Source organism: Triticum dicoccoides, chromosome 3B (assembly GCF_002162155.2).
Source record: "Triticum dicoccoides isolate Atlit2015 ecotype Zavitan chromosome 3B, WEW_v2.0, whole genome shotgun sequence".
In the NCBI taxonomy this organism is placed as follows: Eukaryota; Viridiplantae; Streptophyta; class Magnoliopsida; order Poales; family Poaceae; genus Triticum; species Triticum dicoccoides.
In genome coordinates, this window is record NC_041385.1 from 193,317,340 (window position 1) to 193,331,588 (window position 14,249).

The 14,249-nt window shown below is 49.5% G+C and overlaps 1 protein-coding gene across 2 annotated transcripts in view; it reads left to right on the forward strand.

Moving 5' to 3' along the window:
- Positions 1–1,646: 1,646 nt before the first annotated feature.
- The window catches only part of LOC119275495 (tRNA (guanine(37)-N1)-methyltransferase 1-like), an 18,472-nt gene continuing 5,869 nt past the window's right edge, over positions 1,647–14,249 (forward strand). For both annotated transcript variants that reach the window (XM_037556349.1, XM_037556350.1), the window contains exons 1-7: positions 1,647–2,452; positions 2,661–2,759; positions 5,143–5,262; positions 5,352–5,518; positions 8,650–8,723; positions 9,020–9,162; positions 9,913–10,024. In XM_037556349.1, coding sequence (XP_037412246.1) covers positions 1,697–2,452; positions 2,661–2,759; positions 5,143–5,262; positions 5,352–5,518; positions 8,650–8,723; positions 9,020–9,162; positions 9,913–10,024 — 1,471 coding nt within the window. In that variant the 5' untranslated portion in view covers positions 1,647–1,696. The remainder of the gene's footprint in view (positions 2,453–2,660; positions 2,760–5,142; positions 5,263–5,351; positions 5,519–8,649; positions 8,724–9,019; positions 9,163–9,912; positions 10,025–14,249) is intronic.

Sequence of the window (14,249 nt, forward strand, 5' to 3'; positions counted from 1 at the left end):
TTGAGCGCCACCTGCCCTTCCAATTCGTCATACACTTACAGAAGCATTCTGCATGGGAGGGACCTTCTTAGCAAGGGGCTGGTGTGGAGGGTGGGTGATGGTTCCAGGATCAAGATACATCATGATAACTGGATTCCCCGGCAAGGCAGTTTGAGACCACAGGGTCAACTATACGTACAAGGATCGTCAAAGGTTGCTAATCTCCTAAACCATAATGGAACGGGCTGGGACCCAAATAAGCTTGCTGCTATGTTCTCAGAATCCGATGTTCATGACATTATGCAAATAGCAGTGGGCGGGCTGGGAACGGAAGACTACCCTGCTTGGAATTACACAAAGAATGACGTCTTCAATGTCAAATCAGCATATCATCTATGGATGTCAACGAGGAAGGCGAGGACAGGCCAACAGGAGTCTTCAAATTCGGTCCAAAACAATAAGGGATATATGGCGTTGTGGGATAAGAGTGCCCCGCCGAAGGCGAAGATCCATATGTGGCGTATCATTAGAAATGGACTGACCGTGGGATCGGAACTTCACCGGAGACAGATCAAACCAGGTGTTTTTTGTGTTGCATGCGGCAGGGAAGAAACCATACTTCATCATCCTTGGGCATGCCAGCATTCAGCCCAGTTCTGGCAGCTATTGTGCTCGGAAAAAGGTATCGCGGTGGCAGCCCCGTCGTGTCAGATTGATACCCAGGGTGCACTGGCTCGTTGGCTACTTGGTTGGTTCTTCGGAGCGTCCGAGAAAGAGAAGGGAGCAATGATCCAAGCCACATATGGTCTCTGGTTAGCAAGAAATGAGACGAGGGAGGGGAAGAGAATTGACCCGTCACATGTGATAATGGAGGCCGTGCATTCCCATATGCTTGAGCTGACCAACTCACACCTGCCAAAAGTGAGCTTGCATGAGCCCAAGGAAAATCAGAGATGGGTTGCACCGGAGGAGGGTTGGGTTAAGATTAACTCCGACGGAGCGGTGTCAAAAGTGGGCGACAAGGCAGGAGGTGGGGCAGTGATACGGGATCACAATGGGGCATTTTTGGCCGGTGTATGTCATGTTTTTCCACACACTGTGGACCCGGAAGCAGCAGAAATCCTTGCATGTAAGAGAGCTCGGCACGTAGTTGATGAAATTGGTGCGCCAAATATCCATCTAGAGTTGGATAGCTTGAAGGTGGTCCAGATGATCCAGCAAGAGGGCAGAAACTTCTCGGCAATAGGCCCCTGGATTCATGATATAAAGCAGATGTTGGAGATGAAGCAAGGAGTCAAGGTGTCATGGGTACGACGAACCGCTAATGTCATCGCGCATAAATTGGCTAGAGTAGGAGCAGGTGATGAATTATGTAAGGTTTGTTTGGGGGTTCCCGAGACTGTATCTTGGATATAATCTCGGATGACATTCCGAGCTTTCGTGGAGTTTTAAATAAAGCGGCGACATTAACCCCAAAAAAGCTCATTTACATGGGGCGCTGAGGCGAGGCACTCTTCCAAAAAAAAAAAAAAACTCGCTACAGGCGACAAATGGCGCAGGTTTGGGAGGGTCCGTGAGATTTCGATCAAACGGACCCGATCATCAAGCTCAAAAAAGAATAATAATAAACGGACCTGATCTTCTTCAGGACAAATTATACCTTTGCTCTAACCTGTACCTGATCCGAGTTCAGCTCCCCTGCTTCATCCCCTATTCCATGGCGACGCCGCCGCCGCTCCTCCGACTCCACCCTCACCGCATCCTCCCTCGCCTCCGCCGCTTCACCTCTGGCCGCCTCCTTCTCTGCCTCCACCCCAAATCCCTCTACGCCACTGCCTCCACATCACAAGCCGCACCAACCCCGCCTCCCCAACCTCCTCCCCACGGCCCCTCGCTCCGCCGCGGTCGCCCAACGACAGGCCATCCTCCCGAAGCGCCCCTCTCCTTCTCGCGCACATTCGACCTCGCGGCCCTCCGCGTTCCCGCCGCCGCCTGCGCGTCCCTCGAGCGCCGCCTGCGCGGACACTTGCTCAACTGGCCCCGGGTCCGCAACATCGCCCGTCTCCCCAACGACGACGGCGACGGCCTCATATCTCCCCCCACGTCACCCGGGTCCTCCTCCGCCCTCCCGCCGACCGCGGTGGCGCGCCGCGAGAAGCTGGCCCGCGAGTTCAATGCCCGCGGCTTCGTGGAGTTCCCCATCCTCGCTAAGATGTCACGGCCCACCGGGCGGACGCGAAGGGAGACGAAGGGGAGAGCAGCCGGCGGCAAGGAGACCAAGTACGAGAAAGACAAGGTCTATGTCGTGGAGGTGCTGGAGCAGGGAGGGGAGGACGACGAAGACGAATGGAAGGGGTTAGTCGGGGAGAAAGGGTTCGGGAAGGGCGCGTGGCGAGGGGAGCCCACCCGGCTGCTGCTGCTGGATGAGGGTCACGCCAAGAGGAGAGTTGATGAGCTCCCCGAGGCCGTCAAGGTGATGATTTCTGGTGCCTTCCTTAATAGTAGCTGCTCAATGTAGAAACATAGCTTAGCAAAGTTCCTTATTGAATGTTATTGTGGAGATTGAACAATGGTTGAATGAAGACTGGGGCAATGTGCGCTGGTGCTTCAGTCAGCACATTGTGCCACCTTACATTATTCAACTGCAGATATGTTACTGGTTTTAGTTACCGCTTTTGCAGGTTGTGTTAGAACACGAAGCCAACCAGGGTGGACCTTTTGCCTATGAGCTTGTGCAATGTCAGCTAACCCTGTTCTATGATTACTGGCCAATGAATGAGGTACCATAACATTTGTTTACGTCAGATCTGTACTTCTATATTTTTTTCTTTGGGAAGTCAGGAATATATTTGTTCCCTTCAAGCAATTGAGAAAAATTATCGTTACAATCTAAATTTTTCCCCCATACAAAAACTTGAGCATGATTTGTGTTGAGGGTTTAAACTCCTGAAACTGGCTTCATGTTGCGTCTTATTTCCAACAGAATTCACAAGTACATTGAAGCTGATACATACAAACTTGCTCCAGCATCAAACAAAGATAGTTATACATTTTGTTTCTTTGGGCAGTGTTACCTAGGCATGGCAAGACTACTTTGCTTCTGTAAGAAACATTAAGATTCACAAGGAACTGACAGTTTTCTAGGATCCACAGTTTACTAATGAAGGAAAAAAATTGTCATTGTAAAGCTCTTTTCATTCTATTTTGCAAATGTTTTTCTTCTTCGAGCTGTTACTTAATAGGAAAACTGATACCCTCCGTCCGGAATTACTTGTCATCAAAATAGATGAAAATAGATGTATCTAGAACTAAAATACATCTAGATACATTCATTTCAATGACAAGTATTTTCAGACGGAGGGAGTACATCAGTAACGCGCACACGGGCCCCAAGGCTGCGCGCAAGTCACCCAAGCTAGCAGAGCCGACATCCTACAACACCACGTCGGTTGAGCTGCTGCTCTGGCTTCTGAAACATTGCGGTTTCGGAAGCCGCTGCCCTGGTTTCCTCCCATCGCATCCACCATCCCCACCGGCAAACTGATAATGGGAGGAGACCTGAGGCCCTTCCAACCACGGGGAGGCTGTCGCCTGCTTCTTTAGAACCAGAGCTTGGATCTTCACCCAGGGAGCTAAGATCCCATCAGAAGGAGCGAGATCATAGCTCTGCAATGATGCCTCCAAGGAGGGGAACAACACCTAAGGCGCTGTCATCGCTAGGGCCGACTAAGGTCAGAGCTATGCTTTCACACCAAGTTCGGATACATTTGCTAAAATAGCCGCACCAGCCTGGCCCGTACAACTTACAATGAGCCATCGGCACCATCGACCACAACGTCAATCCCAGGAAGCAACCACCATGGCACCTCATGCCCCAATGTACCACCGCCATGCCCTCGAAGGCGCGTGCTGCCACACCTCCATCTGGATCTGTAGGTCTCTGCGGTCGCTACATATAAGCAGTCGGCATCATCTGTGGACCACAGCGATGCACTGACCTAGGGCTGTTGCTCTGGCTTACAACGCACCCTCAACAATCATTCCTCGCTGGCCCCAGCCCACAACACCACACCGGCGCTACCGAGCCTAGGATCTGGGTCACCAGCACGCCCACACAGTTCTGCGCTCCCGTCGCGCGCCCACAACAGCCACCGCTGCAAGCCGAGCCTGCCCACGCGCGGCTGCAGAGCCTCCGCCGCCGCACGCTAACCATGCCGCTAGTCTAACTCCGTCGTTTCTCCACTGAGCTCAATAGAACGACGTGGCGTCTCCTCTGTGAGCTCTGCTGCCCACAAGCACGCAGCGCGTCGCTGCAACAAGCTGACCAAGCCCCGCTGCCACTGTAGCTGCATGGGTTTTGCCTGGGGGCGTCTTCGCCAGCGGCGATGGGAAGGAGCAGGTCGAGGGGGGTGGGGGTGGCAGCTGTGGGGATTGGTTTGCGGCCCGAGTCCCCTAGGTTAGAGCAACACAGGGGCCGGGTGTCATGAGAGTATTCCCCAGGTTAAAGGAAAATATCAACTGGACACTGATGGAAATTTAGCATAATAGCCTTTTTTATTAATTCTAGTATATTGGCTATTTTTTAAGGTTTGTGGGTGTTCTAGAACCCTAACTTGTGGAACCTGAATTGTTGGGCTTCTGTTTTGTATTTGTATCTGATGCTTGTGCTGTCCAGGTAACACTGCCTTTGCAAATTCAGGATTCAGGAAAAACATCAACCTGTTCAGGTAGATTTAACTGTCATTGCACTGGGTCAGTTTCTAGTTGTGGTAATGTTCAGTTCTTGGTTCAGAGATGTGTTCACAGAAAATGCAATCAATATATCTTTTTGCGTCATCGTATTGGCAAGAAAAAATATATGGTCAGATAGTTGCCACTTGCCACCTATAAAGTGTTGTCTGACTAATATTTCTCTACTGATATGGCAAGTCTGTGGCATTTGTTTTCTGTCCAGAAGCTAATGCACCATGACAGAAATATCTATAAATTCAGATATTCATGTGAATGTTCTGGAAATACGAGACTAAAACTATCATGTTCTCTCATCATTATTTGTCCATTCCATGATCTATGTGATCCACATGAAGAATTTGCATTATTTTCTCCCTTGTTCTGCACCTTGTATATTGTTTAAATAATTTGATTTCAGTTTATCTTGTGTAGGTCTTGGAGGCATTACTTCCTGAAGGGATAATCATTCCTGCAGGCTTTGAGACAGTAGGACATATTGCCCACTTGAACTTGAGGGATGAACACTTACCTTATAAGACACTTATAGCTCAGGTAATTTCTGAGTACATAATGGTATGTTGTTTCTTAACCATATTTTGGATCTTCTTTTTAATTCGAACACAACTTGATTCGACATGCAGGTCGTTCTAGACAAAAACAAGCCAAAGATCCAAACTGTTGTCAATAAGATTGATGCTATTCAAAATGATTACAGAACTATGCAACTTGAAATCTTAGCTGGCCACGATTCCCTTGTTACAACAGTTATTGAGAGTGGCCTTCGTTTTCAAGTTGATCTTGCAACAGTGTATGTTCTTATCCATATCTCTTTTGTTTGTTCTGGCCACATTTCGATTTTTTTGTCATTCTTAAATCACAATAAAGTTAGTGAATTGTTAGCATAAAAAGATGCAAGTTCACTAATGTGAAGCCTTCGTTTTCTATGACGTGTTGCTGTTAATAGAGAGTCATTGAGTGGCCTTCGTTTTCAAGTTGATCTTTTTACAGTGTATGTTCTTATCCGTACCTGTTCTGTTTGTTCTGTCCACATTCGGAATTTATGTCATTCTTAAATCTTAAATCACAATAGCATTAGTTTCATTGTTAGCATAAAAGGATACAAGTTCATTTGCAATTAATGCGAAGCTTTCAGTTTTTATGATGTGTTACTGTGCCATAGTTTAGTGGCTAACAAGCTACTTTTTTCTAGTCACGCTTGTTAAAAAACCCTAATTTTCCTATTTTATTCATAAGCTATTAGGAAGTCAAGCCTTTGTCAAATTCATCCTAATCTAGATAACCTTGGGAAAAGTATTAAAACCATCCGGTTGATTTTCTGGAAAAATCAACTGCGTCAAGCAATCGCCACGCGTCACTTTGGGCGCAGGAATCGCTCAACCTCCGCCTTAAATCATGCAGCACAGCACGTCCACTCGTTTTTCTTCCCCCACGCGCATTGACTGCTTCCTTTTGGATCTCGCCGGCATTTCTCCACCCTCAACTCTGGCACTCCGTCCAAGTCCCGCCGCGCGCCCCTCCACCACCACTCCCTCGCCCAAGCCGACGTGCGCTGCATGGACCACACGAGACCACCGTTACTAGCAACCACGCTGCAATGCTTTGAGTGGAGGAACACCATTGTTGCGAGCACGGCAACTCTGCTGCTAGCCGACGGCCGGCGGTGCTGACGAGGGGGTGATCGACGAATGTGAGATGTCACGGCGGACGCTGCTGCAAACAAGGGGGTCATGCGACCAAGGGCTCACCTGGTTTCGCAGCATCCCCGGTGCTGCAAGGAGTCGTCGGTGCTACCATGGAGCATCCCAGGCTGCCGTTTACTATGATGGGGCATCGTCGGACTGCTCGAGCATCACCGGTGCTATGGTGGAGCATTGGCGGGCCGTTGAAACATCACCGGTCTGTTGCAATGGAGCTTTGCGGAGGGTCACTCGTGCTGCTATGGAGCGTTGTGGGGCCGCCGGAGCATCACCGGTGATGTGATGGAGCATCATCGGGGCTGCCGAAACATCGTCGTTGCTGCAATGAAGCTTTGCGGAGCATTACCGGTGCTACGATGAGCATCGTCGGGGCCACCGGAACACCATCGTTGCTGCAATGGAGCTTTGTGGAGCATTACCAATGCTGTTATGGACCGTCGTCGGGTTGTCGGAGCATCACCGGTGCTACAATGGAGCTTTGCGGAGCATCACCCATGCCGCTATGGAGCGTCGTCGGTCTGCCGGAGCATCACCGGTGATGCGAGGGAGCATCATCGGGGCCGCCGAAACATCGTCGTTGTTGCAATGAAGCTTTGCGGAGCATCACCGGTGCAGTTATGGAGCGTCCTCGGGTCATCGGTGCGTCACCGGTGCTACAATAAGCATCGTCGGGGTCATCGGAACATCGCCGTTGCTGCAATGGAGCTTTGTGGAGCGTCACCAGTGCTACGATGAACACCGTCGGGGCCGCCGGAACATCGCCGTTGCTTCGATGGAGCATCGCGGGGCCGCCGGAGTATCATCGGTGCTGCAATGATACATTGCTGGTGCCTCCAGCGGGTGGTCGCAACAGCATCATTGCTGCCACCATTGAGCTCGTTGGCGCTGCAGCCATGGCTGGTGCGTGACAAGCTCGCCGGTGTTTCGCTGTGAGCTGACCAGCTACATGGCTCGTGCAACCTAAGGACGCCACTATGCAAGCATAGCCGGTGGCTGAAGACGCTACATGGAGACATGGGCATGTTTTGGTTTTGTACAAGTGATGGCGTGATCCGGTCGTGGTCCCGGAGGATCAAGTGGCTGAAATCAGGTTATACGGATGCAAATCAACGGCTGGCGAGCCGGCTGATCTTTTCCAAAAATCAGCCGGCTTACGCCTAGCAGCGGCCATAACCTTGGGTATGCCTAGCGTCTAAAACTGTAAATAGGTCAATTGAAAATGTAGTCATTCTCATGTCCATCATGAGGATTTACTGCTTCTGTTAAAGAACATGACACTATTTTTCCTAGGGTATAAATATAAAAGTGATGCTCAAGTTACATGTTGGAGAACATTCCAATGTCCAGTATGTTGTTTTCTGAACGGAAGGAGTAGCATGCAGATAGGCATGAAATGATTTACTAAAGCATGGTGCAAAATCAGGCAAGTTCTAATGCCTCAGGAGCAAAAACAATAATGGTTCTTTTTTCCACACTTCGCCAAAACGAAAGGATTAGACTCAATTAATATGTCTGGCTTCCTAGGCTTGATTTGGTCAGTACCAGACTACCATGCATTGCTGGACCGAACTGGGCTGTTAAACAAACAAAAGTTATCTAGAGCTTCATAAATTGCAACAGTAGTAAAAGATGCTTTGGTGGGTCAGTAATTTTCACATTCCCATATTGCCTGGTTAAAGATCCTTAATTCATCAAGCGTGATACAGGCAAATAGTAGCTTATAAAAGTTTTTTCCGTATGAAAGAAGCATCTTACTTTTAGATTGTAGTCATTGGAGCAAAATTGCCTTCAATATTATTGAGGAAAACTGGAAGACGGTGTCTGGTTCAAAGTATACTTGTTTCTGAAGTGTGAATTCCATTTGCTTGGGCCTTGGAGAGTGGAGAACTGGAGACCGCAGCACTGAACACACAATACTCTATGCTGTTGACACAATGTCTGAACCTGAAAACCTGTTACTATAATCTTGTGTCTTGTTCGTGTCTAATTTCTAAAATTAAGTAGTCCCTCCGATCCAAATTACTTGTCGCTGAAATAGATGTATCTAGATGTATTTCAGTGCTAGATACATCCCTTTGAGCGACAAGTAATATGGATCGGAGGGAGTATGTTTTTATCTTCCTTAAGTAGTAGCGCTGATTAAGTGTTAAAGTTTTTGTTTGTTTACCAATTTTATAATGTTTTTCTTTCCAATATTAATGACTTATGATGGCTGGTACAGCTATTGGAATTCTAGATTATCAACAGAAAGGCAGAGGCTTGTCAACAATATCTTTCAAAATTCTGATGTTGTATGTAAGTTCCAGCTCTGCTTGTTTTGAGTATATATAGTTTTGGTGAATATTGGTGTTAATTTACTGAACTTAGTTTTCGTAGTCCCACAATATAACATGATGGAACTCCGCTCAGGCTACATTGCCCATATTGGCCCTAATTCATGCATCATTAAGTTGTAGAACAATTGTTAATAAACTATACAACTTAATGTTGCTAATGTCATGTTGAAACTGACCATTTCGCTAGACTGAGCTTTTCGCTTAACCTTGCTTCCCCTTGCACAACTAACTATTTGATGTTTTATCCTCATGCAGGTGATGTATTCTCTGGTGTTGGGCCAATAGCAATTTCAGCTGCAAAAAAAGTCAAATATGTTTATGCAAATGACCTAAACCCAGCTGCAGTTGAGTACCTTGAGCAAAACATTGTTCTTAACAAACTTGAGAGAAAAATTGAGGTAATTCCCAATTTTACTTCAAAATATGTTAGGGTAGCACCAGTGCATTTATTTTGTTTGTCTAGATCTATGTCGGAGATGTAGGCCGCTTATTAGCATTAGTTATGCTAGTCGTTATAGTTAGCTGCAGTATTTATTTGGATAAAATTGTATTCCCTCCGTCCGAAAATACTTGTCATCAAAATGGACAAAAAGAGATGTATCTCGAACTAAAATACGTCTAGATACATCCCCTTTTATCCATGTTGATGACAAGTATTTCCGGATGGAGGGAGTATTATCTATTAGATTATATACTATTGAGTTCTATCAGGGCTAATATAACTATCTATTTGGTAGTTGGCCTACCTTTCAGAATTAAGCAATAAAATAGATCAATCTGGTTTCTCCCAAGGCTCTTTCTCGTAGTCCATGATCTCCTCCTTTCAAGCCAAGCAGGCCATCTTCTGTATGGTACCTACCATGCAGTTGATAAATATTGTTCCTAGCTTTAGTTATACGTCCCATAGAAGAATTGAAGATGCTGTCCAAGGGGATAAGATCAGAATCCATATATAAAGGAGGACGTATACTCCATTATCAATGAAGCGATGAATGAATCTAAGTTATTTTCAGTCTTCTTTCTTAGCATAATTAGCATTAGTATTCTGGTATGGACGAGAGTATATGCCAGGTATAATTCAATGTTTAGTATATTTTGCGTCTTCATGAGTTTGAGGTGAAAATTGCTCGTAATCTTCTGTTAACCAGGTATTTAACATGGATGCCAGAAGGTTTGTTAATGCGATGTACTCAAGCCAACATGTGCATCCAGTCACACAAGTAGTAATGAATTTGCCCAAGGACGCTGCAGAATTTTTAGGTGAGCGTACTTTCCTGAGAGTTACCTATTTTCTTTTTAATGGTATAAGCCGGATTGGCTTTACTATTAATAATTTCCTGGGTGAAACCTCCTTCAACACGCTGTATGGGATTTTGGAAATTATACTGCAAATGATCATATGCACTGAGTTAACCTATGCCTCCTCCGTTGCTCGCTCTTTCTCATCACCTTAGGTATTTATGTTTTATTAAGATGTACGAGAAAAACAAAAGTGCGCTTGTTTGGACTGTTTGGAGTTGCTCTAGTCAGCAAGCCACAGCTCTGGCACATGAGCAGCTTTCTGCGTAGCCAGCTTGACCTAAGGAAAATTAACATGTGAAATGAAGAACACACTGCTCTAGATTGAACTTCTATAGTTGAGGAAACATGTTGTAAACACAATTTTGTAGAAATCTATCCGAGTAGAAGCATAAATACTTTTGTTTGTGATGTGACAAAGAAACTCAGCCCTTGCTCTGGTGGTCCTAGTACTGGATTCGACTTCCTTCCTCGGAGACCTAAAGTTCATGGCCTAGTTGCTGTCGGCGGGGTCAAAGACGGGGTTCCCTCAGGTCCTTCCTGGGGAAGCTACCATGGTGCCACCGTACTTGAGGTCTGGCCCAACGGACTCTGAAGGGGTGCTCGGGGGATCCGCCGTCAGGCGTTCTCCCCTCGAGGAGCAAGGACCACCCGTCATGTCCAATCATCCTCGAGGACAAAGGGAGGACATTGTTGAAGAAGGCCACGCTATGGTAGGTGCAACGTCAGGATGCGTGTCGGAGTGGGCAAGTGTATGCATGTGTCTTGACCTTTGTGAGGAGACGATTGATGGGAGGTTCGAAGGGCAGGTGAGCCTATAGTGGCGCACATCATGGTATGACCTCCTTTTTGGCCGTCTGGACTCCGAGTCGCCAGGGCCCTCCAAGTATAAAAGGGGCAGATGCCATTTGTAGCAGGTTGTAATAGGCTAGCTGAAATTCTACCAGATCAATATACACCAAGAACACAAGGGCAGGAGTAGGGTGTTACACCTCGCCGGTGGCCCGAACCTGAGTAAATTGCCTTGCCGTGTTGTGCGCAGTGAGGGAGTGTTTTAACCCCTGACCAGACAATCTAAGAGTTGCATCGTAGCTCCGATATCGACGATCACCCGTCGACATCTGGCGCGCCAGGTCAGGGGTTAAGGCTCCAATCTTCTCCAGCAAACATGCCAGCTTGAGAACCACGCGTGCAGCGATGGCGACACCCAGCGCCGACAACCCGGTGGGGCATCTCTAAGGGTGGAGCAACATCGTGGCGCGTGTGGAACTCGCATGCGGGGTGCGCCCCCCGCTCATGGTGACTGTCGTCGCCTTGGCGCGACGGCTCACGAGTACAATACGGCGGTGGCACTTCAAAGCTCGTTGGTATAGGCCTCGGGGGCTCCCTTGACTCTTGTGTCCCCGCAAGGGACCCTGCGCGTCTTAGGGACGACCGTGACACCAGGCATGTCAGCTTCGACTCTTAAGGACAAAGAGCCTGGTCCCGAATTAAGGGTCGCTTCGGGCAGAACTACCATGTGTGCACCCATATGTTTCTCCTTCGATTATGCATTGCATTAGTTTTGGGGTCTTCACCTATCGGCAGATCGTTGTCTATGGCCAGCTGTAGGCCCTAGTCTCACCAAAAGGCTCGCCATGATCAAGCTGGCATGAGAAATGCATGGCCTTTCCCCATAACACGGCGACAAGGTGACTGTGCTTGGGGTTGACCTTGGGCACCATTGCGCTCTCTCGGGCAGTGTCGCGACGTGTTAAAGGAACCTGGTGTTCTCTATGATAGTTTGACCGGTCAGCCCGAGTGATGGCCGACCTCACAGCGGCATAATAGCCGCCACCGTTAGGGCACTTTCTGCATGTGCAGGAACACATGAGAAGATGCAGAAGGCGACCTAGGCTGAGCCGCGATAACATCGGGGCCTGATCCGAAAGCAGAAACCTCACAGGACAAAATCTTGCGGGTTTTTCCCTTGCCCAAGTGTGCTTGTTTGATGTCATTCCGCTCACTGTCGTACGCTACCTGTCAGAAAGGGCGCCCTTGGACAAGCGCGTCCGGGGGCGCAACACCCCTGAGAAGCGATGCTCTCCTCGTTTTTGCTTTCAAGTCTGGCTCAGGCATCTCGCGGCAGGCACACGTGCTCGGGGCCCTAAGAGATGCGGGGGAAAAAGTGACATAAGATACCGCAAAGGATGGATGTCAATGGTTGTTTCTAATAACGGCCGAACCTCCACGTTCATTACAGATAAAAGAGAATGCACACTAACCACGAAGTAGCGAACAGTCACACGATAAGTTTTTTTTATTACACAAGCTCTCTGGCCCCAGAAGCAAGAAGAAAGAGTGAGGGAGGCGGTGCCACTAGCGCACTCAGGAGCGCCCCTGGGCACTATCGTCAGCCTTGACAGTGGCTCCACCGACCCCGCAGATTCACGACGACAGAAGCGGCGGGCAACCTCCGTGGCGACGGCCCGGACAGCTTCACGATCACGAGTTGCTGCCTCGTGAACCGGCCCTAGGTGCGTTGGCTCCACCATAAATCTGGAGTCGCGATCGTGGTAACTGGCTAGCACGTGCTCAACCACCGTGGCGGCTAGGCCGTGACACTCCTTGTCCGTCACCTGTCGGATGGTCGTGAAGAAGGCACGAAGACCAGTGGCCAATCTCTCAAGACCGTCCGCGATCCCCACAACGCCCTCCATTGTTGTGCGTATGACAATGAGCTCGAACTCAGCGCCCATGATGTCAGCATCCAGGCGGCTAAAGGAGAGGCGCGGAGGCTTCCTCTGTTGCTTTCTCCTGAGTCGCGTCGTCTAGGGGCATCGCCACTGGCCCAGGGGTCCTGCTTCCTTCATGGTGCGTCGAGAGTGAAGGGGTCTGTTCGGGTCGATTGGCCTCTGCAAGTGGTACCTCTGGCCCCAAGGACGCCTCGATTTTCACTGTCGGCTCCAAGGCCTCCCCACGGGCCCTCTCTACATCGCTGTCCTCGGCCCCTGGGTGTTCGGGCTCCATGTCGGGCGCGCAAACATGCTGTCAGGACTAGGAAGTCTGAGATCCCGGTAGGCAAGGGGACCTTCGGGCACTCTGTGTCTGCGTCAGGCGCGGGGGTGTTCGGGGGCTCAGGGGTTGCGACGGTCGCGGATGTGGCTTCCCTGGGCAAAAGAGCCCTCATCCTCTTGGCTGGCCTGGGTGGTTTGATGAATGTTAGCTCTCCGAGTAAGTTCCAAGTCACAGAAAAGAGAAAGGATCGGAAAGCTCCTGCGACTAGGCAATGAACCCGTTGAGAAGCGTTGCCGCTCTGACCATCGTCACCCTCTTGGTCGGCCTGGGTGGTTTGACGAATGTCAGCTCCCCGACGTAAGTTCCAAGTCACAGAAAAGAGAAAGGATCGGAAAGCTCCTGCGACCAGGCAATGAACCCGTCGAGAAGTGTTGCCGCTCTGACCATCGTCCCCCTCCAGACCCTCGGTTGGCGTGGGCGGCGACGGGGAGGGAGCTGTCGTCGGAACTTGTTGTCGTGGTTTCTTCGGGTGGCCCGAGCGAGCGGCAGAGTCATGCTGGCCCTGACCCTACACTGTTGGCCCCGTCGCTGGCGGGTCACGAGGAAGATTTTGGTCTGTTGGTGCTCGTATTCCCCGAGTGTCGAGGAAGTCCACGGCGAATCACGGTGTTGGTGGGATCCTCGCAAAGGGGCAGAACACTGGCCAGAAGGGTGGCGCTCTTGTGCGAGTTGAGCAACAAGGTGAGCAACTGCCTTGGCACAGTGGTAAAGCTGCTGCCTTGTGATCATGAGGTTACGAGTTCAAGTCCTGGAAACAACCTCTTACATAAATGTAGGGAAAGGCTGCGTACAATAGACCCAAAGTGGTCGGTCCCTTCCCCGGACCATGCGCAAGCGGGAGCTACATGCACCGGGCTGCCCAAGGTCTTGGGCCCTAGTGGGGAATGTGACCGATATCCTTGATTCTGGTATACTACCACGCGGGGCAGTTACTGTCCTGCAGCAGCATCAAATGGCGGTTCAGGAAATCCGCCACCACCATCTCACCATGCACCCGCACCTTTTGAAGTCCATGATCCGCGTCGTGATTGGGCCTAGTCACTCGTCGTCCGAGGACAAGCTCCCCCAGGTGCTCCTTGCAACCAGGGATGGCTCAGCAAGCGAAAGCGCCAGGCGAGGTTGCGGGGGG